Source organism: Phragmites australis, chromosome 1, assembly GCF_958298935.1.
Source record: "Phragmites australis chromosome 1, lpPhrAust1.1, whole genome shotgun sequence".
Taxonomy (NCBI): domain Eukaryota; kingdom Viridiplantae; phylum Streptophyta; class Magnoliopsida; order Poales; family Poaceae; genus Phragmites; species Phragmites australis.
The window spans coordinates 46,359,562-46,386,603 of record NC_084921.1 but is presented as its reverse complement, the minus strand read 5'-3'; the positions used below and the strand labels follow the sequence as shown (position 1 = coordinate 46,386,603).

Below are 27,042 nucleotides of genomic sequence, written 5' to 3'. Positions count from 1 at the left end.
ATAACAAGAAAAAAAAAGGAAAGATAAAAGGAACACATACAAAGACAGACAGCGATCCGCCGGTGCTTCGTGTTCGTGCTAACCCTCTTCCTCCGCCCCTTAAATCAGTGGGAGCAATCATTCACTCTTTTTTGCAAGCCACGGACTCCCAGTCTCTGTTTCTGCTGTTTGCAAGCCAGCGATCAGCTGGTCCAAAACCAGATCGATCTGCCGGCGCTCTCGCTGAGCAGCGCAGCGAGAGCTCTCTGATCCGTCGCTGTCGGACGGCTCATCGCCGGATCAGCTGGGCTTCGATCTGGTGAGGCATTTACGAGTCTCGAGCAGTCGGATCCTCCTACGCTCGAGACTCGAGACACGTCCACGGTCGATCGATTCTGACGATGACGCGCGCGGGGTCGGGAGAAGGGCCGGTCCGTCGTGGTGCACGCGCAACGGTTAGCTAGCGGCAACTGATGGCGAGCCAGGAAAAAATTCGAGACCAAACGTGTGGACGGTTGCCGCACCGACCTGCACCGCCCCCGGGCCCGGGCCCGGGCGGCCATGTAAACAAGTCGCTGCCCGCCTTGCTCGCTTGCGTGTTCCAGGCCAAGTCAAGCCGAAAGGTCTGGCAGTTTCGTGTAGCTGTCACGGCCGCTCCGGCTGCCGCGTTGCGCCGTCCCGGCCCATGACCAGGAGGAGATGACAAGAAGAACCCATGACCATGAACGCTAAACAAATATTCTGAAAATGACACATGAAAAAAGAACACGTAATTTGCCTCTACAGTTACTCTGAGGATGTGTAATTTTTTATCCTGGCACTGATTTTTCGGTTAGTAGACAGGTGGAAACATCTCGAGCTGAATGAGGGGTTTGAATCCGGATATATTTATGCTAGTAAAATTCATGTTACTCTCTCCGGTCAAACATCTCGGGGTGAACTGGAGGTTTGTTCATATATTACACGGTGTTCAATTATAATATATTTATAAAGTCCAATAAATTTATAAGATTATAAAAATATTTTTCAAGACAATTCTAATACTCTTATAATTTTGATACTTTGAATTAAATATTTTAAAAGTATAAATAGTTAAAATTTCAAAATTTTGAATAAACATTATTTAGAATGTCATGTATTTATAACCGGACAAAGTAGAAATTCCCCGCCGGTCAGTTCTCAACAGCAGGTCAGGTGCACCAACAAATACCTAACTCAAAGGTGGTCCCACATTTCAGTGACTTGCCAGCTCATCATTTCCCGGGGAAATCCTAGAGTACTCCCAAAGCCCAAAATCCACTCTAAAGAAAACCTCCGTAGCAGAGCTTTCTTTCCCCTTCCCTTCCCTTGGCTTCCTCCGCCGTCCCATCGCCGCCACCTTGTGGCGCATCAAGAATTCGAACTCACTCGTCAAAATATCGAAAGCAACAACACCGGCTCAATTTGATTATTAAAGCCCCCCCCCCCCTCCTTTCCAAAAGCTTGAAGCTTTTAAACCCTAAATTGGAGGAAGGGAATTCGTCTCCTCCCAGCTGCAGTTGCGTGCTCCAGAGAGGTGCGGAGCCTACGCTTCCAGTTGCAACGCCGACGAGCACAACGCCGCCGGCCCCTCCCTCTGAAGGATCCTTCACCCGCCGCTCCTCACTCGGGTTGGTGGAGTGGAGTGGAGAATTGACCGGACGATTTGTTTCTTCTTTTGCTGGTAAGTAATTCTCTTGTTCAAAGAGTTGGTTCTGTTCTGGGGGACCTTTTTGTTTGCTGTGACTGGGAGTAAGCAAATCCGGACCTTTCCCGTCTCTTCATCCAGTTAGTTGGATTCGTGAGCTGCCGGTGCCCTGCTAATCCAATCCAATCCATCCATCCTTGGTTCGATTAGGTTCTTATTCTTCTGCAGCGCTCAAGATCAATCTAGGCAAGGTTCCAGTAGTTTATTTTCCACAAAATTGGGGTTCTACTGAACGCCCATGCCCCATGTTAAGTTTGGGCCTGGTGGTTTCAATCCATCCTTGCACTAACCAATTTTAGTTCGCCACATATTCAAGACAATAGTCTAAAGGTGTATGAATGAGATTGATGATTAGAGGGGCTGAATAGACGACTCAACAAATTTCTTGCGAAATTGATGATCGTCTCCTATTTAGATCAATATATCTCAAAATTCAAGCGGAAGCAAAAATCGAAAGAAATTTTGACAAGAGAAAATCGATGCAACACGACTCTACGGATGGTATATGAACCATATGTTTCATTTAAGATCGATCCATGCATCTTAACACTCAAAATATCACAACTAGCAAAAAAAAAAAAAACAAGAAAAGATGAACACCGAGCAATGAAACTTTCCAATTTGATTATCTAGAGGCAAGAGAATTTAAGATCCTATCACATAAGCGTATATATGCGAATTTTATGTCTCTAGCAATAAGAAGAATGACCTCACAATGTGCTGAAATTTTAGCTCAAAAAACAAACCGAAAATCAAATCTGGAAACCGAAAGACTTGCAAACTTCCAAGGGAACCAATAGAGGGAAATTAGAAGGAGGTGAGTACAATAGTATAAAGAAAAATAAACTTCATTGCAACAGAGATCAATCATATTTTAGACAGATTACAAAGATTTTTCCTCATAAATCTCTCACTTAATACATAGGCTAAGCACTCCTTTTCCTATCATTTAAAACTCTAACACTAGGCTCTCAAATGAGTGGCATAATAGGCTCAAGTGGCTGGTTCACCCTCTTCCATAGCCCTACCTCTCTATTTATAGGCCTAGTAAACTTAACCTCTAAGTTTTCTATTTTTTCCTAAAATACCCCTCTCTTGTAGTACACTTCTACCTACCATCGAGAGTATTTTAGTTCATTTTTTTCTCCATTTATCGAATCGCGTTGCCTTTACGACTTAGCTTCGTCTCGACGCAAGCTTCACGATGGTGCCACGTACTCCTCCATTCCTCTCACGGTTTTGAGGCTAAACCGTGAAACCCAAGCACGTTTATCAAAGCGTGAATAACCGCCACTTGCTTCCACCTGAAGCAAACGCTCCGATGATGACGCGTGTCCTCCGTCTTGCGATCTTAATTACCGGCAAGTCTCTCCCGCTCCTGATCCCTCGGACCGTCTTGTCACTTGCACCGGTATCCTTTTCGCTTGGCTTTTTCAACACGTCATCTTCATCTTTCGTTTCATGCTTTGCTTGACCTTCATGTGTACAGTTAGGATCACCCTTGACCGGCCCTCCTTGATCGTCCGATACCAAACACCCGTTTAGCCCCGATCACCTACCGTCAACTGCCAAGTTGCATCCGTCTCTTATACACCTTGAAACAAGCAAATATATTTGTCCACACTCCAAAATATCTTCAGGTTAGCACAAAATCAAAAATTCAACTCAGATCACATCCTGTAGAAAACGTAAACATCGGATGGTCTGGTGTGTTCTGCTTCTAAACACTGGACCACCCGGTGAGTGTAACGCTATCTGTTCCAAGAAATTTTTGCTCTCTGCACGAAAAAGTCCGGTGAAAACTTCCGGTGATCTCATGTCTATCACCGAATATCCGGTGTGCTAATCCACCGAACCACCATTCTGCAACCTCTCTGCAATAAAAGGTCTGGTGCATTCTCCGGTGTTCACAATCTCATCATCGAACTATTCGGCGTACATAATCAAACTTGGTGTAAAAAATCTCCTCTTTGCAGAAAATGCTCTGGCGCTCTTAAATTCCATCACCGGACCATCCGGTGTTTGCTTTTATTTCTACTCCAGCACTGAAAATGCTTCGATGATACCCTCTGGTGTAGTCACTACACTCACTGGACCTTCCGGTGCATTGATCTTTAATTTCGCCTAAAAAATTGCTCTATGCAAGAAATAGTCTGGCGAGTATACACTGCCCACACCGGAACTTCCAGTGAACACCGAAACTTTCGGTGTGTGTAATTTTTCTACGTACAGAGAAGAATTTGCCAATTCCAAACACCGTCAACTCAAGTTAGACATGAATAAGAACAAGCATCTACAAATACGCTAACCAAGTTCAAGACACATCAACTATTGTTAATCTCATCACATGCAAACTAAGGCACTTCTCCACTTGTCCACTTGGTTTCTCAAAAGGTTGTCACTTTATCGTGATCCAAATGTATATAACTATTTTGAAACTTACACCACCTTTAGTTGTGTCTTGTTTTATGTTGCCATGAACTATGCAAATTCCAAACATGATAAATCTATCATCAACTAAAACCTCTTAGATGTGATTCTAATGTTGTGACTTTTCGTTGTGTAAAAAAACACTGAGAATATATACTCTTGTTCAATTTTTGGTCAGAGTATCACACATGACAAAGGTCATCCATGACTCTGGAGAAGGTTTGCAGAAGGAGGCACTTGATTTGGTCTCATCTGATGTTAACTTCCCCAAGGGCCGTTTCCCAGACTACCGGATTGGGCCGAACAACCAAATTATTGATCCAGAGGAGACACATGAGGCTGTACCTCTCAGGGAGATTGTTGCAAAGGAAACTGCACAGCTGCTAGAGCAGCAAAGGCGTCTCTCGGTGCGTGATCTCAAGGAGAAGTTTGAGAAGGGTCTGTCTGGTGCTTCCAAGTTGTCTGAAGAGGTATTTTACTCATTTTGCCTGTACTTACTTTTGCCAATGATATCTTTTAGGAAATCCTAATGCAACGATGAAAGCTGTTGTTATTAGCAACAATATTGTTCACCCTTGACACGAACCATCAATTGGAAATTCTGCATGAATTCCTTGCATGGGAATGATGCAGATGCAACGGGATACAGATAAAAACATTGATAGTTAGTGAAATGACAACAGGGGAAAGAATGAAATTGGGTTCACCTTAATAGCATCTGGCTTGCTCGAAGCTCAAATTCATTGCTTTATCTCAATCTTCATTTCTAGCTCAAATCAACTCCTGAAGTACTCGCTCATTTGCCTCTCTTTCCTGAAGTTTCTCTAATTTCCAAAACAGCATATTGTTTGGAAGGAAATGTATAAACGCATGGGAAGTTAAATATAAACTTCTATGACCTGCGGCTATGATCTATGTCTTACGTTGATAAATATTCACATTCTAGTGTTACATTACTCTCATTGAAATGGAATTCCATTATATAGTTGTTGCTTCATATTTCAGGCTAAGCGGCGAGAAGCAGCTTCATTAGACAGGCAGGTTCTTCTGAAGAAGCTCAGAGATGTTTTAGAGACACTGAAAGGCCGTGTAGCTGGTCGAAATAGAGATGATGCTGACGAAGCTATCTCGCTGGTTAATCTCTTCTCTAGACAAATTTCGCGACTTGCCAATATTTGGCTGCTATTATAAGCTTCTTGTAGATCCATTATTTAATTTTGACTTTGTATGTGTGTGTAAATTTCCCTTTCTTGTAGATCCATCATTTGATCTAAGTTGCTATTATAAGCTTCTTGTAGAATTTCTTGCATATTTCTCTATATTCATCTTCTGAATAGTTGGTGAGGACAGTATTCGCACCCTCTTTCCTTTTTCCTTTGTAATTACTCTTTAATTATGCCTGCCCTGTCTATGATACATTGAGATTGCACATGTTTTTTTTTTCTTTTTTCCTCTATGCTACCTTTAGTTGGAGAAAAGTTTACATGATTCTGAAATTATATGCTTTCAGGTGGAGGCACTAGCTGTTCAGCTGACACAACGAGAAGGGGAATTAATTTATGAGAAGGCTGAAGTAAAAAAGTTGGCTAACTTCCTCAAGCAGGTCTGCCACAGTTTTTAATTAGTGTCTAATTAGTTCCGTAACCTTTTTAACCTTTTTAATCAAATCTGAAAGCCTGAAAGCTGAGGTGAGGTTTCAAAGAAAATTGCTTTCTTTTTGTCACGATGTTACAACATAAACAACATGGTTAGGTAGCACATGCATGTTTGAAGTGGAACGTAATGTATTTCTTTGGGAACACTGAGAAACCATCGATTTCACATGATTCGCAAAAACTTTTTGTGAGTTCTTTTGGTTGTGGAAGCACCAGTAGCAGCATAGGAGCATTCATTTTTCCTTTCCTTTTGGAGGCTTAGCAGACTAGCCTAATTGACCTTAAGATTTACCAGAGCTATACTGTTCACATTTGTATTGCAGGCTACTGAAGATGCCCGTAAAGTGGCTGAAGAGGAAAGAGCTCTTGCGCTTGCTGAAATTGAAAAGGCTAGAACTGCAATAGAAAAAGTTGAGAAAACATTGCAGTTGCATGATTCTGCATCAAGTAGCAGGGAGAAGGAGGTGCTTCCTTATTTCATAATGAACTTGGATGTTGCTTTACTCATACATTGACATGTGACTATTGTATCCTTTGTGCTTTGAGTTGTTGCTACTCACCATATTTATTTGTATCGGTTTTTGTCCCCTAATCAGGAGATAGAGGAACTTAGGAAAGAGGTCCGAGAGGCTAGAAGAATAAAAATACTGCACCAGCCAAGCAAGGTTTGTTTTGCATCATCGGTTAACATGTTTTTCGTGTTGGGGTACAGTTTCTGTGTTTCTTTTGATATCTTGTATCTAGGTCTTAATTGACATGATATATATATTCTCCATTGTTTATTTTTTTGATATAGTTAGTAAAGAAACAAGCCATCTTCTCGTAATATGTTTACAGTGTGTGTTTATTACTATTTGCCATGGAAAACAATCGTAGGTCATGGACATGGAATTTGAGCTTCAAGCACTGCGGACTCTCATCTCAGAAAAAACTCAGGTTTGCAATCAGCTAAAGAAAGAGGTATTTCCTGTCAGATATATAGGCCAGAATTCGTATTATTAAGGTCTCCTGAATGCTGATTCAAGTAATGTTGAGCTACACACCACCCATCACTTCTTATCTTCAGCTTGCCATGATCAAGAGGCTGGAAGAGGATAGCTTGGACCTCTTTGAGGTTGAAGGTTCTGATACCCTTGGATCACAGTTCCATATTGTCCCCCGAGTCGATGGTGTTCCGAACATCGCAAACTGTCCAATTCAGTGGTACCGTGTAGTTTCTGGAGGCATTAGAGAGCTCATATCGGGTATGTCATTTAAAAAAAATACAACACAGAGCTTGCAGGACTTCTTCCATTCTTTCAAGGCCATTCAGAGAAACAGGCTCATTTGCAAGCAATATTTACAATAACTATGTTTCTTGAGGACCTCTGTGTTTTTCCAATCCCATGTAGTCATTTTAAAAATTGTTATAATTGTTTTTGTTCTCCTTTATTTGTATATATATTAAGATGTTGTGATCTCTTGCTGCAGGAGCAACCGGATTTACATATGCCCCAGAACCATTTGATGTTGGCCGACTATTGCAAGCAGAGATAATTTTGAACACAGAGAAAGTTACAGTTAAGACAGATGGTCCTATAAATCATGGTTAGTCCTTTTCAGAGATTTTTAAACAAATTTCAATGGCAATGCTAAATGTGCTTATTCCAGGAAATAACTGAAATTCAGTTATCTGAGACATTTGCTATTGTAAGTATGTAACTGTTGCCACGTTTGTACATTCACTCTAGATTTGAGTCTTACATTGATTTCTTACTTTCAAAGTAGAAATTGATATAACAGTTATTCCTCATCATATAAGTTTTTGTCTTGTCATATTATATAACATTCATGCAAAAGCAGCTAGTCATTAATAGTTTGATACAAGTTTCTGAAGTGACTGATGTTTCACTACTGTGCTTAACAGCTGCAGGAATTGAACGCTATGTGGACTCACTAATGAAAAGGACAGATATTGAGTTCAACGTATGGTTTCTTCTTGCTAATATATATGGTTTCCTTGATGCTTTTTGGGAAAGCACCTTCCACGAGTTTACTGAAACCCATGATCATTATTTTGTACGTATTAGACCAATAGGGCCTGTTTGGATGTGGGGATCTGACCCCCAAACAATTCCATCACAATCCCCCAATGCAAACAAGTCCCACATTTTTATCTCTCAACTCAAGTGAAACTGAAATCAAGTTTGACTGTATTTCAGCATGCATATTTGCTGTAGAATTAAGGTTTGTACCTGTTCTGCTTTGTAGGTGGTAGTCACCCAAATGAATGGGCATGATTACTCATCGAACTCTGTCCATGTATTTCACATTGGAAAGCTGAGAATAAAACTCCGAAAAGGATGGTCTACAAAAGCAAGAGAGTCATATTCCACTACGATGAAGGTAACGTCTCGTCACAATATGTGTGTAATGGAAATGTTGTCCAGGGCTTAAGCTGTTTTGCTCATTGCCTGTGATTGTAGTAGTAGACCTGCTTAAAGTATCTGAGTAAATTTCACAGACCCACCACTTTCTTGTCCTAATAGTTAAGGAACTACACCTTTTTGTGTCCATTCACAAACCTACCAATACTTGTGGTTGTGTTCTCACAAAGCTACCATTCCGTCCAAGCCAATGTTACTGACATTCCTGGGCCCACATGTCATTGGTGATTCCTTCATGGCTCGCCCCCGTTGCGGCGGTCACAATCCTGCTGTCCCACACCGCTCCTCCTGACTGCAGGTAACATGAGACCGCATCTACGGCCCACCATTTCTTTGTGCCATGTCTTATCAGCCCTCTGCACTTGTGCACAGTGTGACATGGCAGGCTTATTTAACTCTATTATGCTGATATGTGGGCCCAGATTGCCAGGAACTGTGGTTGTAATGGAATCGTAGTTTTGTGAGAATGCTGCCCTAACTATTGGTGGGTTTGTGAAATGGGCACCAAATGTTGTAGGTTTGTGACTATTAGGACAACATATTGGTGGGTTTGTGAAATTTACACAAATATCTTAATAACTGCCTCTTTAATCTAGAATATTGGCCTTTTCCTTCTCAGACTTCTGATCATATTTCAGAAGCAAAGAACGGCTCCGTACAAGTTTGTGGAATTTAATGAAGCATGCTTTGTTCTTTATGGGTCCATTTTGTTGAATGTGTTATGAGCATTATTTCATTGCAAGTGCAAAGGATTTGATTGCAGTTGTTTAATGTTGTTCACTCACTGACATAATTCGTAGTGTTCCAGTCTAAGCCTTAACATTTAAGGATATATTCTGACTAATTTTTTGATAACCTGTTTTTCTTGGCCAATTTCCAGTTATGTGGGAGCCGTGGTGGTGGTAATGCTGCAGCTAGGGCAGTTTTCTGGCAAGCTAGAAAAGGCTTGTCCTACACTCTAGCTTTCGAAACAGACAGGGACAGGAATGCTGCAATTATGCTTGCTCGTAAATTTGCATCCAATTACAATGTATGTCTCCTAATTTATGTTACCATCTTTCTACAGTTTTGGAAAGCTATGGGGTTTACACCTTTTAATGACTCAATGCAGGTTGCGCTCACTGGCCCAGGTGACCAAGTTCATGGTGGCACCTGATGAACCATGCATGTTTTGACAGAGACATGTACATAATTAGGGTGTGGATTGGCCGATTGGGTACTTGTCTATTTGTGTTTGTGAAACTAGAGGTTGTACAAGGCACGAGGCTATCCCCTTTTCATACATCTTATGGAGGCATTCTTTTTTATTGGCCTGCCTGCAGTTTTACCAACGTTCTTGAAACATGACGTACAAATCGACTATCGTTCTTGTGTATCACATCTGTAACGTTTGAACAAAAATACTTGGTTGTAATGTAGTTTTCTCAGTAGGGATTTCCCTCGAGTTATCAAGAAATGTACAGATGCCACTTTCTGTGGTCTCCTGAAAGTCACTTATTGATGATATTCAAGTGACCTTTAGTGGATCTGTAATGCGTGGAAAGATGGTTTCTACTTTGTGTACTACAACATGGTTTATACTTTTTTTATTGATTATCTATCGGAAATATGTTTGCAACTAGTACATTGGTCATCGTTTGGAGCTTGTGAGGTGGGTTTTTTTGCATTTGCAGCTGAGAAAGCTGAAAATCATGAATCCTGCATAAAGATGCATAAATAAAGAGAGAACAATCACATGCATCGCTGAAGTCACCTGGACTGAAATGTGCTAAAGATTGGCGGCCTTTGTATTATATACAGCTTGAATCTTATCTGGCGACGTTTTCTGTTAAATGGTACGCCGTATAAAACATTTTGATGAATGAACCTACTAAAATACAACTGATGAATCTACTAGTCCATGCCTCCCGGCCGTTTAATGCCCTGCTTGTCCATTGGATGGTCCAAACAAGTGTTTCTTTTTTAAAAAAAAATCGTTTGCCTAAACTCTAATATAGAGCTAATATGAATGCCATTGCTCAATTGACAGCACATTAGTGAGTGCATTTCCACCTCTTGTGAAGTTAGTCTAATCTTCTGTATCTGACACAATTTTGAATCGAAACGGAAGATTCATGTTCACAAACACAAACCAAATTGTTCTTAAAAAGAAAACGAAAAAGAAAAATAGAGGCCAAACCTAGCGGTGCCATGCGGGACGTTGAGGCCCAAATTTGGTTGGATTTATCAGTCTGTTGGAAGAAAAAAAACTCTAATATTTACTGCGGTTATCATGTTGATCGCAGCTAGAAAGGAAGGAAGAAGACAACTCAAGACGCAGCTTTTCCAGCTCGGAAGCCAACCCAACGGGGAATCTCACCCTACCGGACTAGAACCCCCCCACCTCAACGGCTAGTTTCCTGAGGTGCGCCTCCGCCGATCTCAGCCGTCCGATCCGTTGCTCCCGACCGTTGCGATACGAACCCTTCCCGACCGTTGGAGCCGCTCCCCTCCCGACCCGCGCCGCCCGACCACTCGCTATATCTCTCCCTCCCCTCCCCAAAGCCGTAGTCTCCTCTTCCACCAAGAACTGTACCAACCACGGGTCGCCATCGATTGACAAGGGCCAGGCAAGTAGAGAGGAGGGAAGGCGAGAAGTGCTTCTTCTCCCTCTTGCCGCGGAGCTTGCCGGAGCCGCGGTGGCTGCGCTCGCCGGCGGGGAAGAGGAGTCGCGGACGTCGCGCCTCCAGTCTTTCTTCACCTCCGTGCTCTCTGGACTCCTCGGCCAGGCCGAGAGCGACGAGGAGGAAGAGATGGCCACGCGCAACCACAACGCCGCCGCCGCTGCCGCTCCGCAGCTTCATCAGAACAGAGGTGAGCCGACGGTTCTTGGGTTCTGGGGGTCTGGTTTCTTGATTGCACCCTGGTTCGTCTTGTCTTATGGGGAAAGATGGGTTCTTGGACGTTCTTTCTTGCTCGGTTTCTTGGCGTGTTCCTCCTTTTCTTGCTCAAGATTAGATTTTGGGTGGGCCGGGGCTTCTGGATGCAAGTTCTTTTTTGCCTAATTGTGTAGCAAGTCGTTTGACTCGATTGATGAAAATATTGAATATTTATCCTCGTGCCTCTGATCCCTGTTCTTGTTTCTGTGCGACTGCCGAATTCTGTACGAAAGATTCTCGAGTAGCGATGGTACTACTTGTTGCGCTGAATTTCTCATACCATCCTGATCTCGTGTCTCCTGTGCAATCGTCAGGCGGTGTTCCCACTCTAGGAAAGCAGAAGGCCGTCGTGGCCGGCAGAGCTGACGCCCAGAACCGTCGAGCCCCCCTGGGCGACATCGGCAACTACGTGAGCGTACGCGCAGCCGAAGGGTACGAACGAATCCAATCACTTTTCTTGTCTCTGTTTCTTTGCCCGTCTTTCTTTCTCTGAACACTTGTTCTTGGTTACAGCAAGCCGCAGCCGCCGCACGAGCAGGTGAACCGCCCTGTCACCAGAAGCTTTGGTGCTCAACTGGTAAAGAACGCAATCAAGGTACACAGATCAACTGCATCTTGCTTTGGTGCAGGAGAACTCTGGTCTTGAAACATATGATTTGATCTGATTCTAACTGGTACGTTTGTTTGCAGCAGAATGTCGCAATTGCACCTGCAGCGGTGGCGGGGCCTGCGCCGAGGCTGGCCAGGAAGGCTCCTGCCAAGCCTCCTCCTCCGGAGCATGTGATTGAGATTAGCTCCGACTCCGACGGCAGCAAGATGAAGTCGGAGAGCAGCGCCTGCTCTGTCCGCAAATGCTCGAGGAAGAAGGTCATTAACACTCTTACTTCTGTGCTGTCAGCCCGCTCTAAGGTGAGTGATCTGTCAAAAGAACTTCTCGCTCTAGTAATTCAGTCGTAAGTTTCTGTGCCATCGAAAACATGAGGAACTCGTCTGATCATTATCCATCCGAATTGCAGGCTGCATGTGGGATCACTCATAAGGCTCCACAAGCGATCGAAGATATCGACAAGTTAGATGGTGACAACGAGCTCGCAGTTGTGGACTATATTGAAGACATCTACACGTTCTACAAGGTTGCAGAGGTAACTGCAGAGATCTATGCTATGCAAATTTTGTGACCTGCTAGCAGCAGTCTCTGAAAGTCATCTTCCTGGCTTATCGCAGCATGAGAGCCGGCCATGTGACTACATTGACTCCCAGGTGGAGATCAATTCAAAGATGAGGGCTATCCTGGCCGACTGGATCATTGAAGTGCACCACAAGTTTGAGCTGATGCCGGAAACCCTCTACTTGACTATGTACATCGTCGACCAGTACCTCTCGCTACAGCCTGTCCTGCGAAGGGAGCTGCAGCTGGTCGGCGTTTCAGCCATGTTAATTGCTTGCAAGTACGAAGAGATTTGGGCCCCCGAGGTATACAGAAAGCTTCCATCTCTTCTCTGTCCTTCGCTGTTCAGTGCTTATTTTTCATGTTCTTCTTCTAAATGTTTTGTGTACTTTCAGGTGAACGATTTCATCTTGATATCAGACAGTGCGTATAGTAGGGAGCAGATCCTTTCAATGGAGAAGGGAATTTTGAATAGGCTTGAGTGGAATTTAACTGTTCCTACTTCATACGTGTTCCTCGTCCGCTTTCTGAAGGCAGCATCTTCGGATATAAAAAATGACAAAGAGGTAAATAATCAAATCGGCATCCTTGGGTTGTTGATCAGAGATGCACCAATATTGTGCTTGTGCGCTTAAGTTTCTCTGGTTGAATGCAGATGGAGCATATGGTCTTCTTCTTCGCGGAGTTGTCACTGATGCAATACGGTCTGGTGACGCGCCTGCCTTCAATGGTTGCTGCTTCTGCTGTCTATGCAGCCAGGCTCACTCTGAAGAGGGCTCCCCTGTGGACTGACACGCTCAAACACCACACAGGCTTCAGTGAGTCACAGCTAATGTAAGGCCCCATTGCCAATCAGCCTTTCTGCCTAAATGATGTATCTGGACAGCTTGAACTAGATATAATGACCTTTGCTATGACGGTTTCAGGGACTGCGCCAAGATGCTCGTGAGCTCACACTTGACTGCTCCTGAGAGCAAACTGAGGGTTGTATACAAGAAGTATTCCAGCGAGCCGTTCGGAGGGGTCGCGCTTCGTCCACCGGCAGTGGAGATCTGCAAATAAACGAAGATAACTTTTGTCCTAGAATTTGTTTGTGTGTGCTCTAGAAAGTGAGGAAGGCGAGTCTGACAACAGTCGCTAGATTTTATTATTGCTTGTTTGGAGTCAAGAAAGTTTGAACACTTGAGACAGCCGTTTCTTTGCTACGCTGTTCTCTCAGGAGTCAGGAGTGTTTATTCATAAGTATGTGATGGATATACACCTTGGTGTACATACCCGTCGTGAAGTTATGAACGCTGAATTGGTTCCTGTCATCTGAATTTTATCTATAGCATGGCTGAGAAATTTTCTTAAGTTTGAAAACTCTACTCTCAACCTTGTGAACCTGGTGTAGTTTGTCTGGAAAGGCAATTTAATCATACAAGTGTACACTGGTGTAGCTTTTATGACTTCATCGAAAGCAGCTACGCAAAAATCTTCAGCGAAAATATAAAAAACACGAGCTATTTTATATTTGATCCTCGTGAAGTACTAGCGTGTAAGGTAACATGATCCCAATTACACGCAAGGACTTTTCAGTTTCAGTATATAAGGCTGCACTAGGGCCTATCAGCACTTCGATCCCAATTACAACTTAAGAAAGAATTGATGTTACTGGACGAAGATCCACCTTCAATCGCTCTGAGAGAAGTTTTTCTCAAGAAAATGCTCTTCTTCTCACTTCCTTGCCTCTACATCAATGCTCACCAGAGCCAACGCAATCTCCTCTCTTCCAATGAGCCCGTCAGATAGCATCTTCTCCTTGAGACTGAACCCAATTTCCACACATGACACATCGACGATAAGACGCTATCGGTTGGCTGATCCAGCGCTACGGGAAGAGTGAGCATTGGCACCTCGGCAAGCACGGCCTCCAGTACAGAGTTCATGCCAGTGTGTCAAGAAACCCTTCAGCTAGTCGCATGACCATGGCACGAATATGCCATTGCTGTCATCTAGCAACTGTTGAACATGAGACAAGCCCCGTGATGAGCTGGGAGGGCGACACCGAGAGGACGCTGCCCAGTGATACATACAGAACCGAGCCTGCAGGCTGCGAGTCCAACCATGTGAAGTAATCGTCTTTCACCCTAGTCATGGCAGGCTGCGAGTCCAATCGTGTACATACGGGGAGACGGGGACACTGACATTAGGAAGTCTACGACACCCGCCCCCAGCTCGTCGAATGAGCCGAAGAGCACGAATTGAGCTGCTTTGACGCTGCGAATTCTCGCCATGAAGCGCCCCATCAAGATGAAGATAGATCGCTATTATTACAGACAATTCAAAGGTGTCTCGTGTGTAGACAATTCTTGTGCCAGGGAAAAACTGACCTGTGGCGGCCAAGCTGCCGCCAGTGCAAGGCGTCGTGCGGTGTGCAGCTGCAAGGCTCTCGAAATGATAGAAGGCGGCGAAGTGGGTGGCGGAGAAGGGGCAGGACGAGCAGGCCGCCACGCGCAACCTCACGGCCATCGGCACCGCCCACGGCATGAACATGTCGGCCACGACAGCCGCGCAGCGTCATCTCCCTGAGGAGCCGCTCGACGGGCGCCTCCATCCTGGTATGCGCGGCCTCGATGAAGCCGGAGAAGTCGGCCGCGCGGCCGTGCTCCGAGGGGATGACGTTGGGGTTTAGGGCGCGCCGAGGAGGCCGAGCCACTCCTCGGTGACGGAGATGCTGCTGCTGCGTGCGGCGAGCAGGCGGCACAGGCTCAGCATGGGGTTGATGTGTCCACGGCCGGGGTACAGCAGTGCCACGATGTGGCAAGGCCGCCGGTCAACGGCGAGGGCGGCGTCTGCCAAGGCCATCTTGTGGCAAATGATTGTTACCACTTCAAAGCGGTGTGTTGCAACCAAGGGTCGAGAAAGAGACTTCGTCACTCGTCAGTCGTCGCCTCGTGGTAAATTATTCTAGAATTGGTTCAGGTGATGGTGATGTTGAGAACTTGAGATGCTATCAGGTGTTTTTGTCCTTGTAGTTGACGCTTTCAGATCTATCGTGTCATCTCGTTAGGCAGAGTGCAGAATACGTATGTATCCTTGTTCTTGAGAAGTATATTGCTCAAATCTTGTTCCTTGTCCTTGAGAAGTATATTGCTCAAGTCTTCAGGATCAAGATTTTTAGCAGTAACTTTGAAACATGAAGTAACTTTGAAACATGAAGTTAATTCACAGCCTCTTAGTTTAGCATATGATCCTACAAGGATACAAGTAAGACCAGAATGGAAGCTGAAGAACCTTCAATAAAGAGAAGAAAATACTGGTTATTGCATTCGATACATAAAGCATCTCAAAAATAGAAAAATAAATAATGCTGCAGAGGAGAAATAGTGCTGTTTAAATGGAACTCTGACAAAGGAACTAGTGACGTATTGAAAAAAATGATACATTAATTCAGTAGAGGTGCTTCTATCCTTTCACCCTTTTTTTAGAGGTACTCAAATACTGCCGTTCCAATTATTGTGATGTGCATACCATCTCCATCAACGAACTCAGATTGCGGTATGAAGATCCACCCTTGTCGACTGCTCTGCGAGAAGCCTCTTTCCACTCAAGAGCACGTCTCCTTATTGCCTTTGTCTCAGCTTCATCAGAAGACATCAGCCTCTTAGCAGCCAACGCAATATCCTCTCTCCCAATCAGACCATCCTTACGAGTACAATCCTTCAAGTTCAGGCCAATCTTCCACTCTTCCACAATTAGTCGGCCATCAATCGGTTGATCAAAGAAGATTGGTAAGGCAAGCATAGGTACACCAGCAAAGATGGCTTCAAGTGTTGAGTTCATCCCGCAATGGGTCAAGAAGCCCCCAACTGAAGGGTGGCACAAAACCTTCATCTGCTCGCACCATGGCAGTATCATCCCCTTATCGGTGTCACCAATAAGTTCTCGCGCCTGAGAGGATTGTTCTCGAAGAATCCACAGGAACCTAACCTTACTTGACGCTAGGCCCAGTGCAATCTCATCAACCTGAGAGGCTGACACTGAGAGGAAACTGCCAAGGGAGACATACAACACTGAGTTCACAGGATGCGAATCCAACCAGGTGAAGTAGTCTCCTTGGCTGGTAACTTCCCCATTGGACACGGTATGGTGGTCTTCAAGTGTCATGTAGGGAACACAGGGGCCTATTGGGTATATTGGACAAAAGAGTATTGACCGTAGCGAGTCGATGACACCGGCCTCAAGCTCATACATGGTGGTGAAAAGAAGACATTGAGCATTTCTAATGCTAGATAAGGCTGCTAGGATGTGCTTCGTTGTTCTCTTGTTGTGAATTAAGGGCTCGAGATCAGACAACCTTATTGAACTTGAGGCCTGGCCGGAGATATATCGCCCAAGTTTTTTATCAGGGTTATCTGCAGATCATAAAACTAGATGGGTGAGAAATGCTGCAAGCTGCCTTATCAATAATTGACATAAAAAAGGACCAGAAATTAGAAGTATGAGATACAATAACCAAACATATTTTCAGAGCCGTGGGGACACCTAACAGAGGAATTCGAAAAATGTGAATCAGCATGAATGAGAAACCGGCTATTCTGCCAAGAAAAATTGAGTAGGAACAGTTTTTCAAGCTTGATCCATGCTCAAGCGTAGCCATTTCATATACTCTTTTTCTGAGGTGGTCACTCACCCTGCCACACCCGGGCATCAAAACCAGTTTGGTGGCTGCCCAGCCCAACCTCCTACCAAAGAACTCATCCTAGTGGTTAGTCGTTTGACGTATGTCAAAAAAATTTCATAGCTGATTGATTTTCGATCTAATAATTAGCTGAATGTGCATTATGTATAATGAGTAGAAGGGTAAGTGATTTGTCAATTGGAGTACTAAAATAACAATCTTTTCCGCTATGGTCACTGCTGAAGATTGCGCTTGGTTAATCACGTGAATAGTTTTTAGACTCTTAATAACGCCAAGTGAGGAAAACTAAAAGAGAAGTATGTGCAGGGTTACATGTGATCCTAGCAAATGGTTTTCATATTTATCCATGTCCCATTACCATGCTACTTGCACCTTCACATATGCCACGCTTCGTATCTCCCAACACTTGAAATGCTTCGGAATGTGCACATAAACAATGACATTCGAATCAGTACTAAGAAATAGTTTTGTATAGACTAGCACATGCTTCTTTTGCAGCAGTATTAAGCATGCACAATGCATAAATATGAAGTGCTTTCTTTAACATGAATTTGTAATCAGAAAACAGATCCTAGAATTTCCAAATTCAGCAATTCATTTTCCTAGGAACATAAAATCAGGAATTTACAGATGCAGGTGTCCACAATTTGATTCATCAGTGGACGATTCATTAATCAGGACAAGCTAAAACCCTGGCAGCAACAAGTAACGGCAGGGTTCGTTTCGGAAAAAAAAAAAAGCAAGCAACGGCAGGAAGGACCCTCACCTACGGTCTCACCGGAGTACGGCGCTTGCTCGTTGTCGTTGGAAAGCCACGCCGGGAGGCGGTCGAAGTGGTAGTACGCGGAGAAGAAGGCGGCGGCCATGGGGAAGAGCGACCAGACGGGCACACCCCTCCGGTTGCCGACCCCGACAACCCAGGGGAGGTAGGTGTCGGCCACGAGCGCCGCGGGCGGCGGGCCCTCGAGGCGGTCGAGCAGGCGCTCGAAGGGCGCCTCCATCTCTGTGGCGACGGCGTCGAGGAAGCCCGCGTGGTCGGAGGCGCGGCCGTGCTCGGAGGGTATGACGTTGGGGATGGCGCGCAGGCGGACGCCGCCGGCCGGCGCGGCATTGGGGGAGGAACGGAGGAGGAGGCCGAGCCATTCCTCAGTAACGACGAAGGTGACCGCGGCGCCGCGGGCGGTGAGGAGGCGGCTCAGGTTCATCATGGCATTGACGTGGCCGCGACCCGGGTACGGCACCGCCACAATGTGGCAGCCGCACACGCGCGGCTTATCCGAGGCGGGGGCGGCGTCCATCTCCGCCTACGGTGCGTGGCTCTCGTCGCGCCTCCTCCTCCTCGCCTGGGCACTCGGGATGTCTGCCGCTATGGTGAAAGAGTGTGTTTGGTTAAAGGGGGTTTGACACAGGGATTAGTATCAAGCAAAGTCAGAGGAGCTACAGTAAAGTGCAGTTTGTATTTTACTGCCCGTCGGATCTTGAGTAAACACTCAAGACTTTAGTGCTACAGTATTGCTACAGTACCATTTCAACAGTACTTTCACAACACTACCTGCTACAGTACGAACTGCATTTTGCTGTTCACACACGTAAAATTTACTGTAGCTCCTATGACTTTGCTGAGAATGCTATATTTGTTAAAAGATTATATTTAGTTATTTGTATCTGTTTGTATAAGATAAATTAATTTTTTATTTGATTGATTGAATCTAAAATTATATGAGTGAATGTAAGAGTTAAAATTAAGATTGTTTATTTATAATTAAAATAAATTTATGACAATAATAAATAAACTCATCTATATGAGTAGATACAATATCTTATATTTACCTAGCGAAATTAAAATAATGAATACGGACCCTCATATTATATATATTCATCAGACAAATTAGATAAATTCGTATAACTAATCACACCTAGAAGAGTTAAGCGCAACGTAATGCTCCCGCACTAACGCGGTTAGCCGGTTACAAGTGAAGTGAGGCGACGAGGTCGACCACATACGTGGATTTTCCAAGGGCACACAGTTATCCTGACCATCCAGTGTTGCCTCATGATTCGGAATGAAAATTAACTGGGAAATGAATTTTAGGTTGGAGAGAGAAAAATCTACGTCGTCGGTACTCTGATGGGTAGTCCCGACCCCCCTGCAGAATGCTACCAACTGGAGAAGTCCCATCTGGCTCGAGGCCACCGGAGACGTACCTGGGTTTGGGCCGCTTGCTCCTAGAGGCGCCGCCGCCGCCGCCGCCTACAGTCGATGGCAAGACGGACAGCTCTACTGCAGGTACACCTCCACTCCAAGTATCCAAACTCTCCAAATCTGCGATGACCATCAATCCTAGCAATATATATCTGCAGAATTGGTTATATTGCTCGTGGATAGAAGATGACTTGTGACGAAGTGTTAGGAAGTGTTCAGTGTTACAAAATGTTCTAGTCACCGTGATGAAAATGAAATGATGATTTTAGGAAGTGTTCATTCGAATTCAACTCGGCATTGGTGTGAAATTTGCTGCACGCTTGTTAATTTTTTTCATGTAGTACTGGTGTCATATGAGGCCAAGCACATAGATTCACATTTTATTTTTTATCTGAATCAATCTTATTCCCCATGACAATGATATAATGTCCTTTGTTTATTTATTTGTGCTTTTATCCAAGAATCTGTTGTGTCATCAATTTGTTTTGAAATAAGGATTCTTGTAATATCTAGCACATGAGTAAGACATTGCTCATATTCTCTAGTTCAACTAGTAGAATTGTAAAAGCCTTTTATTGATTCTTGTATTATAGATTCATGTCAGGACCAAAGAGAAAGGCAAACGAAGTTCAAAGTGTTAGTTTGAGTGTATATCTCAGTGTGTCAGCATCATCTTCAACACCTGCAGTTGAGAGGGTTTCTGTTGGCACCGATGGCAGTGGCACACATACACAGGAGCAGGGTAATGATGTAGCTCCAAATCCTAATGTTGTTATTGTTGATGATAGGCCAGAATCTCAGACAACTGCAAAGCGGCAGAAGAAGTGCACATCTTATGTCTGGCAGTACTTTACCAAGAAAACAGAGATAGTAGAGGTGGATGGGAAGAAGTATGAGCAGTGTTGGGGATATTGCAACTTTCCAAATTGCAAGACCAAATATAGGGCTGAGAGCTATCATGGAACATCCGGATTTCAGAATCATTTGAAGTCAGCTTATAGTATAGTAAAAGGGCAGCAACAACTCAAAGTGGAAAAGGATCATGGAAAAGACATTACTGTTGTTGAGCCTTACAGGTATGATCAGGAAGCTAGTCTCAAGAAATTGTATTTGGCAATAATCATGCATGAGTATCCTTTCAATATAGTTGAGCATGATTACTTTGTTGAGTTTATTAAATCATTGCTCCCTAACTTTCCAATCAAATATCGTGTCACTGTTAGAAAGGAAATCGTGGACATATATTTGGAAGAAAAGGATAAATTGTATGCACAATTTAAAAATGTTCATTGCCGCTTTAGTGCAACCATGGACATGTGGACATCATGTCAAAATAAATCATACATGTGTGTCACCATTCATTGGATAGATGATGATTGGCATATTCAGAAGAGAATTGCGGGTTTTTTTCATGTAGAAGGACGACATACTGGTAAGAAGTTGACACAGACCTTCTCTGAACTTATGGTGAAGTGGTACATTGAGAAGAAATTGTTTGCATTAACTTTGGACAATGCTAGTGCAAATGAAGTGGCAGTTAATGACATAATTACTGATCTCAAGGATGTTCATGCTTCTTTAGTTTGTGATGGTATATTTTTTCATGTGAGATGTGCCTGCCACATACTCAATTTGGTTGCTAGAGATGGTTTAAGTGTAATTTCAAAAATAATTGAGAGATTAAAGCACTTGTACTAGCTGTAAAAGGCTCTCCGTTGCAGTGGGAGGAACTCATAAAGCGTGCCACTGAGTGTGGGTTGGATACAACGAAGGGTCTCTCACTTGATGTTTCAACTAGGTAGAATTCAACCTATCTAATGCTGAGGGATGCCTTGTACTACAAGCCTGCTTTTGTGAGGCTTAAGTCCTCGGGTCGCCGTAGGTATGAGAAAATTTCTCCATCTTCTGATGAATGGAATATGGCTATAACTATTTTTCAGTGCTTGATGAAATTCTATGATCTTACTGAACTTCTCTCTGGTACTTCATATCCAACTGCAAATATGTTTTATAAAGGTTTCTGTGAGATAAAAGAATTGCTTGATAAATGGAATGTTAGTAGAAATTTCATTATTAGTGAAATGGCAACTGCTATAGATACAAAGTTTGAGAAATATTGGAACAAGTCTAGTACTTCTCTTGCAGTGGCATGCTTTCTTGATCCTAGGTACAAGAAAAAGCTTGTAGAATTTTACATGAGAAAGTTCTATGGTGGTTTGTATCAAGTTCACCTTGAAGAGTTTGTTAGTGTTGTAAAGAAGGTGTATCTCTGCACCTATATCTTCAAAGGCAAAGAGGAATATGAATGAACCTACAAACCTAAGTAGATGAGCTCATGGGAAATAGAAATGATGAACTTGAAAGCTTCTTATATGATGATTGTGGCCTTGATAGAGATGGCCTAAGTGAGTTGGAGAAATACATGGCAGAGCCACTTTTAAAGCAGAGCCAATTTGACATTTTAGCATATTGGAAGAACCATGCAGAAAATTACCCTATTCTTTCACAAATTGCCCGTGATATGATGGCCATACAAGTGTCAACGGTTGCTTCAGAGTCTGCTTTTAGTACTGGTGGCCGTGTCATTGATCCTTATCGTAGCCGTCTTGATCCTGAGATGGTACAAGCATTAATTTGCACCAAAGATTGGGTAGCTGCAGCAAGAAAAGGTGATAATTTAAATAGTTTGCCATTTATAATTGTGCAATAATTGGTTATTTTCTTTGATTGATGTATGTGTCTTTGTTTGATTTTTTAGATTCTAAGAATTTTCCTTCCATTGTGGATGATCTCGAGGTTCTAGAGACCATTTCTAATAAACTGATGCATGAGGTACTTACCGTACTTATGCTATCCTCTCATGGTACAAGGCTAGAGGTGCATAGAATCTCTTAGTCGTTTTGATGCATGGATGTCCGAAGCTGATCACACACTCTCTCTCTAGCTATGCTCTTTTTTTGTTGTTCTCTTAACTGTAAATATGCAATGCTATAACTCTATAATTTTAGGCTTTTAGCAATTAGTAAGTTATTTTTCTTCATTACATCCTATCTAAAATGTCCTTTTTTCATGCATTGTAAAATTGCAGGAGAAAGAAGAAGAAATAGCAAGTGATCCAGATGTGATAAATGATTATGAGCAGCTGTAGGCCGAGAGTGATTGAAGAATGTTTATGTTCGTATTTTGTTGTTCTAATATTGTCATATGTTGACATCGAATGTTTATGTTCGTGTTTTGTTGTCCTATTATTGTCATATATTGACGTCGTGGTGAACTAGTAGTTCGATGTTATTATGTTAAGACTTTGTGTGGTTGTATGGATATTTGTACTATCGTTCACTTATGTATCTGTTTGAGACTTATTATTTGTGTGGCTAAACATATACATGTCGTTGTTATGTTGTATCACATGTTATCTCACTAAGCATGGATGATGTATTTATTGTAGTCATGTTAAACTTATACATGTTGACATGTCTTGATGGTTTTGTGGGTTCCTGTTTTCGTTGTGTTTTTCGAATCCCGAACGATACCGGCATTTTCCCTATCGGATTAGTTCATTTTCAACCATCCGATTATGTCCCGACCGTTTCCGTTCCCGTCTAGCCCGTTTTCGTTTTCGTCCGGCTGAGAAAATATGAAAGTGAAAACGGTTAGAGGGTTTTCCCGACCGTTCCCGTCCGTTTTCATCCCTTGATGGGTATACATACAATGCGTCGGGGCAAGAGCTTCGGGTCATGACGGGTCCGATCTGGTCCTCCCCATGGCCCCATTCTGTTGCCAGATCTGACGTCTGCTGGCCCATGTTGGAGGATTAATTCCAGTCGCAGGGATCCCGAGAGACCCCTTTTTAGAGATTCGGCCGGGGGGATGATCCTGAGTATGTTCGTCGGAGAAATAAATAGAAATGAATGCAACTGCCGGTGGTGGTGGAATGACCTAGTGCAAAAAGAAGTAAATGCACTAGAATTTAGACAGGTTCGGGCCGCACGGGGGCGTAACACCCTACTCCTGTATGGATACTATAAATGCCCTGAGGAAGTCCCTCAAGGATGTTGCTGGTTACAAGAATGTTGGTCTATCCTAGAGCCTGGGGCTCTTTGTTCTTCGGCCTGTCTCGTGCTGCTCACTTCTCAGTCGTGTTTCTCTTGTGCTGCGCTCTTGTCTATGCTTAAGGATCTATTCCAGATGCATTCAGCTATATCTGCTTCTGTGCCGCCGGCTGCTTTAAGTACCCGTCGGCAGCAACGTGCCCCGAACGGGAGGGAGGGGGCACGAGTTCCGAGACACTATAAATGGAAATGGCGTCATCATTTCCTCTGGGCGAAGTGACAGGGGTGGAAAATACGGCACACGCCTGGTCATCCGTCACCATAAATGGCCTGGCAACGGGTGCCGTGGAGAGGGCCCACCGGGCAGCCGTAGAGCGGCCCGGCGTGCCCGCCCTGTCTTGTTCCTCTGCCACAGCAGCGCGGCAGACGGAACGCCTCGGCCCTCACGACGTTATCCTAAGACGGGCCGGATGGCACGGGACGGGACCCGTGCAATTAATAACCCCACGCCTCTCTGCCAGAACGTGGCAGGAACTGACGCTGAGTGCGGCGGGAGCAGTTGGAGGTGACAGGCCACGCACGCTCTTTAAATGCGGCCTTGGGTCTTTGACTGGCTGACACCTCATCGGTGGGCCCCTCAGGGGCCTCCACCAGGGGGCTTTCTGGGTCGTCGGGGTACCGAGTGCTCAGGGGTACTGTTCATCTCTCCGAGCACCCTCTCCCGAGAATGCCCCTTCTCGTCCTCGGGGAACCGAGTGCTCGGGGGTACTGTTCACCTCCGCGAGCACTCTCTCCCGGGCACACTTGTACGGATCCTCGGGGAACTGAGTGCTCGGGGGCTGCGTGCATGCCCGAGCACTCTCTCCCGGAACTTCCTTCGGTGGGTCCTCGGGATACTTGGGTGCCCAGGGGCCACCGCCGGTGGCCCCGGGCACGTTTCTCCCGGTACTTAGCTCTCCTGGTCGTCGGGGGACTAGGGTGCTCGGGGGCCACTGTACACCTTCCCGAGCACTTTCTTCCCGGTACTTAGATTTTGTGGATCATCGGGGAACTGGGGTACTCGGGGGCCACCGACTGCGGCCCCGAGCGCCCTCTCTCGGGACTTGATCTTTTCTCACCTTGCGGGAGAGACTCCGCGGGATGGTGCCATGTGGCGAATGGCTGGCCTGGCCTCGGGATTCAGGGACCCCCGGTTCCTGATACACCGACAGCCCAGATCTAATAGTACGAAGCGGCGGCTATGGTTTGAGTTCGCTAGATTCGTGCGCTCCCCGCCGGCGAGGTACACCTTCGGCGTGTATGGATCCATTAACGCTGGTACATCGGTGTGGATTTACTTCCTCGAGGTTGGTGTCGTCGTCGAGCGGCTGGCGACGGTGAGGAGTTGACCTCTATTTTTTTTATTTCATGTTATACCTTTTCCCCATATCTCATCGCTCGCGTCCTTGTCTAGTCGCGGCCACGCCACACCCGAGCAATGTTACATGTGAGGATAGTTTGTGGCCATTTTTCTCCCATCAGATTTATAAACTTACTGAAAAATCCACTCAAAACTCAACTGTTTCCTGAAACATCAACACGCAATCAAATAAAACACTCTGGAAATGGTAGTTAACTCCCACAAACATCCCAAATGGCACGGAGTAACAATTTGTCTTGTAAGTGGTGTCAAATGTTATAGCATCCATGAAGCAAAGGTAATCCTGACGGCTCTTCCCATGGTTTCACATCAGAGTCCGCACCTTGCCGTCATCGTCCACATCCACGACATGCACAACATCTGGGTCACTTTCCCTGATTTTTGCAAACAGGTATATGGTCTTCCATTTGTCATCTTGTGGATGCTCTTTTGCAAGTTACCCACACGTCGTAGAATACTTTTTATCGAATGGTGTATCATTTATTGACACTATTACAGAAAATATTGTTATATTTTTATTAGTGAGTTAACTATAGATTAGTGTGATTTAAAACTCTAATTATGGATATTACTAATATAAAGCTCGGTTAAATTATTACCTGACGGCTCAACTTTTATTTTATTTTTATCCTGGATTAAGTATCATTGTCGGTTGCCGATTTGTATACTTATCATTGCCGATTCTAGCTACAAAATGATAGTGATACAAAGTGGCAGTGGTACAAAGTATCACTGTTGGTCCATTATATAAACTGGCAGTGATAATTATAGATCATCACTGTCGCTTAATCACTACCGGTTCAAAAACTATATTATTGCCAATCTTTGAACCTGTGGTGATGATATTTTCTGTAGTAGTGTTATTGGTGAAAGAAAATGTCTTACACAAATAAAGTGTGGCGAGAGACAATCCATTGGAAAGTCTAAAGCTTGGAGAAGAAGTCGAGAGGAAAAAATATACTCACAGTGATGATCGAAAGAAATCTCCCCTGACACGATAGCCATGTGTCAGTATTTATATTATCATTTAGAGTGTAAGTGTACAAGCATATCCCTACAAGATTGATAGAGATTCAAGTCTTTATTGTACAAGCAGGACATAGGTTCAGCCTCTTAAAATATTATTACGACTAGTTGCAGCGATTATCCCGACAAGTAGCTCTAGAGGCTTAGAGCTTAACCGGTCGCCTATTATGATGCCGCTTTGACCCAAGTGTCAGATCGGTAACTGATTAGATCAGTATTAAATAACGATCACTTCGTGACAAGTAAAGGACAGCCGATAGACCCCTCTGGCTGATCTTTTTGAGGGCCAAAGGCTCCCCTAAGGTTTCAGGGGTCAACGGCCTTTGAGGATCTGCAGGCTCTAAAAACCTGGTTCTCCAAACTGACTTCGGAGCTTGGGGGCTTCAGAGAGCTTTGAGGCTAGTGACCTATGGATATAGGCTGACAGAGCTAAAAGCGTCGGGGTTCTTTGATGACGAACCCCAACAAGTGTGAACCATAGAAACTAGACAAGATGCAATACACCTTAGTTGTTCACATTGTTCTCCCGTGATGCTCGGATAATCTGCTTCATGTATTTGTCCAAGTGCTTTTGCGATGGCCAGCACCTCTTTTCTCCATCAGTCATAGACAGTGGGTGGTTATGTTCAGGACGATGCTCTCGGACAAAGTTCGCCGAAGCCGGATTATAGCCTCGCACCCACTCCTGATCCATGTTGCAGAGTCTCTCTTTTTACTTCCCTGTAGCCAAAAACTAACTTTGTCTCACAGCCACCACTCAATTCATTGTTATATTTACAGCAATATTGGGAGCATTAGATGACTTTACCTCACACGCACTGACAAATGCTCTTGTCCATCTATTTTGGTCTACTTGTTCTTGTCCAAACATATGCCAAATCCTACTTCGCAAGAATACATGGTTGCAGTACTCGTAGCTTCTTCCATACAATAGAACTCCAAGCCCCTTAGTTGGATACAAGATGGTTTCAGTGCTTCGATTCTGGGATGCCTATCCGCCCCGCCACAGGTTCCCGGCATTCAGACCCTAATTAATGTAGCTCTCTTCCTGTTATCAACCATAAGCAATTTCGTTACAATCGGCCATAGAGAGAAATTTCTCGTTCTTAAGCGCTCAATAGAAAACAAGCATTGTCCAGACTTGTAGGCATATGGCTATGACAGTGAAATGAAGAATCCCAGACCTGTTTCCGTTTGCTATTTACGTTGTCTGGTGCACATATCCACCAATGTTTCCAAGGTATTATCCATGTTGACAATTACATTGGTTCATTTGTTTTGGACTGTACCAACACCAATTACCATAAGTTCTCTCCGGAAACAAAATGCCTAGCCTATCATTGTCAATGGTTGGC

At 44.2% G+C, this 27,042-nt stretch overlaps 3 protein-coding genes and 1 pseudogene across 4 annotated transcripts; 2 read left to right on the top strand and 2 right to left on the bottom strand.

Annotated features, from left to right (window-relative positions):
• Positions 1-1,279: 1,279 nt before the first annotated feature.
• Positions 1,280-9,837, top strand: LOC133922717 (stomatal closure-related actin-binding protein 1-like). Its single transcript, XM_062368168.1, has 13 exons — positions 1,280-1,681; positions 4,314-4,605; positions 5,141-5,269; positions 5,646-5,738; positions 6,114-6,254; positions 6,387-6,455; positions 6,667-6,750; positions 6,857-7,034; positions 7,261-7,377; positions 7,697-7,755; positions 8,041-8,175; positions 9,097-9,246; positions 9,328-9,837. The coding sequence occupies exons 2-13, from the start codon at positions 4,324-4,326 to the stop codon at positions 9,370-9,372; spliced, it is 1,482 nt and encodes a 493-aa protein (XP_062224152.1). The 5' UTR covers positions 1,280-1,681; positions 4,314-4,323; the 3' UTR covers positions 9,373-9,837.
• Positions 9,838-10,760: 923 nt separating this feature from the next.
• LOC133922726 (cyclin-B1-1-like) lies at positions 10,761-13,626 on the top strand. Of its 2 annotated transcripts, none has more exons than XM_062368188.1 (9): positions 10,761-11,069; positions 11,449-11,566; positions 11,648-11,729; positions 11,828-12,043; positions 12,151-12,276; positions 12,359-12,607; positions 12,698-12,868; positions 12,958-13,136; positions 13,229-13,626. In XM_062368188.1, the coding sequence occupies exons 1-9, from the start codon at positions 11,009-11,011 to the stop codon at positions 13,362-13,364; spliced, it is 1,338 nt and encodes a 445-aa protein (XP_062224172.1). In that variant the 5' UTR covers positions 10,761-11,008; the 3' UTR covers positions 13,365-13,626. The 2 variants fall into 2 exon arrangements, with proteins under 2 accessions (XP_062224172.1, XP_062224164.1); XM_062368180.1 differs by having other exon boundaries at positions 11,825-12,043.
• A 178-nt stretch (positions 13,627-13,804) lies between these two features.
• On the bottom strand, positions 13,805-15,154 carry LOC133890117 (UDP-glycosyltransferase 87A2-like; annotated as a pseudogene).
• A 430-nt stretch (positions 15,155-15,584) lies between these two features.
• Positions 15,585-18,319, bottom strand: LOC133922709 (UDP-glycosyltransferase 87A2-like). Its single transcript, XM_062368157.1, has 2 exons — positions 17,753-18,319; positions 15,585-16,699 (listed from the first exon to the last, which is right to left on the bottom strand). Exons 1-2 carry the CDS (start codon positions 18,282-18,284, stop codon positions 15,798-15,800), a joined length of 1,434 nt encoding a protein of 477 aa, XP_062224141.1. The 5' UTR covers positions 18,285-18,319; the 3' UTR covers positions 15,585-15,797.
• Positions 18,320-27,042: the final 8,723 nt, after the last annotated feature.